We start from the raw sequence: 2,350 nt of genomic DNA, 5'->3' as shown, positions 1-2,350 counted from the left end.
CACAGGCGCCTGCCACAATGCCTGGCCATTTTTTGGTTGCATTCATCATTGCTGTTTGGCGGGCCTGGGCTGGATTCGAACCCACCACCTTAGGTGTATGTTGCTGGCGCCTTAGCCACTTGAGCCACAAGCGCTGAGCCAGAAAAGCCTTTTAAAAACGAAATGAATCAGTAAAGGTCCTCTTGCCCCGGCGAAAATAAAAATGGGGGGAGGAGCCGGTCCTCACGGCGGCTCAGGAACCGCACGCAGGGGAAGAAGAGCGCGCCCGGGACACCAGCCGCTGCGCGCGGCCTTCGGGGTTTGGGAACACGGCCCGGAGCAGCACCGCGCGCGCCGACGCGCCTGCGGGGATGACGTGAGATGACGTAAGTGACGTGGCGGCGCGAGCGCGCTAGGCCGCCAGGGGTCGCTGTGCCCTCCCGAGAGTCTCAGAGTTTCTCGCGAAACCCGAGGCCCGGCTTCCCCGGAAGTGACTTTCCGGAAGAAGCATGTCTGCTCCTGTCTGAGCCGCCGACATCATGCAGTCGGATGATGTGAGTCTCTTTTTGTTATTCTGTCACCCCGGGGTTCGCGCAGGGAAAGCTGCCCACTTTAGAGCGCTCAGGAGACGCGGACTGTGCTGGCCTGTTTGCCTCGGGCGGCTTCTTGAATCCGGTTTCCCAGCATGGGGTTCCCGCGCGTCCACTCGGGATTTCCATCCCGCTGCCCAGCCAGTAGTGGGGACAGGACACCGCCACCCCAGCCACGGGTCGGTGTGTCCAGACCTGGGCGCCGACAGTGCGGGACGTGGTGCCACGTTGTCATCTGTCAGCCTCCGGCTGGGGGGCGGCTCAGGGGAGTCAGTCCCTTCTCGTCCACGTGCAGCTGCGCTGGGTTTTTCTTTACACTTGCTCTGACGTCTGCCTACATTCGCTTCTTTAGTTCTTGGTTGGAGAAATTTGTAACGTGTTTAAAATGTGCTGAACTTTGTGGTAGTTACTGGAAATTTGGTTGTTAACAAGCCAGACAGTCCCTGCTCTTCTGGAGTACTCTGGCGGGAGACAGTCAGCAAACAAGTGAACAAACCTATAAAACAATTGCACTGTGCAATAATACTATGAAAGAAAAATCAGGAGTGATGGAGTGTCATTAGGAGAGACCAGGTCAGGGAAAGTTTCTCTGAACAGAAGACGTCTGAGCTGAGTTCTAAAAAATGTGAACCAGCTACTGAGGGACTGAAGGAAAAGCAGTCCCCGCAGTGGGATCCGTAAAGCGCAGATCAGATCCGAAGGTACAAGAAGAAATTTAAAAGACACACAGTGTGTGACTGTGTAAGAGATAATGAAGTCGGATATGCTTGCCAGGGCAAGATCATGCCGACTCCTGCAGGAAGTGTTTCTAGGGCTTTTAATGTTACAATAAACGTTTTTGCAAAGTTCTTTAGTTGCTGTGTGGAGGACGTTTGGACGAGGAAGAATGACTGCAAGGAGACTAGGGGATGGTGAAAGTAGCTTCAACGAAGGTAGTAATGGTGGAGAGGAAAAGAAATGGATGGGTTTTAATTCGGTGATCCATTCAGTGAAGAAGAAAAGGGAGAAATCAAGGGATGTTACATTTAAACACATCAGAGGTGATTTTACTTATTGAAATGGGGAAGACTGGGGAAGGAATGCCCTATTCTTTTAAGAGGTGTGGAATTGACACCATTTAGATGTTAATACACATATTTATGATGCTTATTAGATAATGAAGTGGAAATGCCAAATAGGCCTAGTAGGTAGGTATTCAGGGAAGAAGTCTGACGGGGAGACAAACTTGGAAGTTGGCGATTTAGAGATTCTAAGTAAAGCTGTGAGCCTAAATGCGGTCCTTACTTTTCCAGTTTCATTTGCTCTTACCTGTTGTCTACTATCCCCCACCAAACAGACCCATAAGATCCCCACAGTGTGTTCTCTTCTTTTTTCCTTTTTCATGTTTTTCCCTTAACTGCTTTAAAGCTTTTTCCCAATTCCTCAAGGAACTTCAAAGACTACCAGACTCTCAGGCACCGCTGTGTGGCTACTTTGTAAATTTACCTTTACTGCTACCTTGTGATACTTCCTTGACAGATCTTTCCTCTTCGCTAGATACACGAACTCTTTTAAAAACTATACCTTCCTTCATTCAGCAAATATTTGAGTGCCTACTGTGTGTCAGGACTTGGAGCTGTTAGTGCCTTACATAAATCAAGTATACAATAAATGCTGAATGAATAAAGAGCACATTAGTTAGTGGAAGATAGTGATACTTTTCTTGCTCTCAATGAGATACAATTATGGTCTGTATATCCAAAAATCTCACTTTTAGTAGAGACAGGGTCTCACTCTTGCTC

At 48.9% G+C, this 2,350-nt stretch overlaps 1 protein-coding gene across 1 annotated transcript in view; it reads left to right on the top strand.

The window, feature by feature from the left end:
- The first annotated feature begins 474 nt into the window (after positions 1-474).
- MAK16 (MAK16 homolog) overlaps positions 475-2,350 on the top strand; it is a 9,612-nt gene continuing 7,736 nt past the window's right edge. The window contains exon 1 of the mRNA XM_023517016.1: positions 475-533. Within this exon, the coding sequence (XP_023372784.1) occupies positions 519-533 (15 nt within the window). The 5' untranslated portion in view covers positions 475-518. The remainder of the gene's footprint in view (positions 534-2,350) is intronic.

This window comes from Otolemur garnettii, unplaced genomic scaffold (assembly GCF_000181295.1).
Source record: "Otolemur garnettii isolate 467f Iridium unplaced genomic scaffold, OtoGar3 scaffold00102, whole genome shotgun sequence".
Taxonomy (NCBI): domain Eukaryota; kingdom Metazoa; phylum Chordata; class Mammalia; order Primates; family Galagidae; genus Otolemur; species Otolemur garnettii.
The sequence above is the reverse complement of the archived record's forward strand: the minus strand, read 5'-3'. Positions and strand labels throughout refer to the sequence as shown.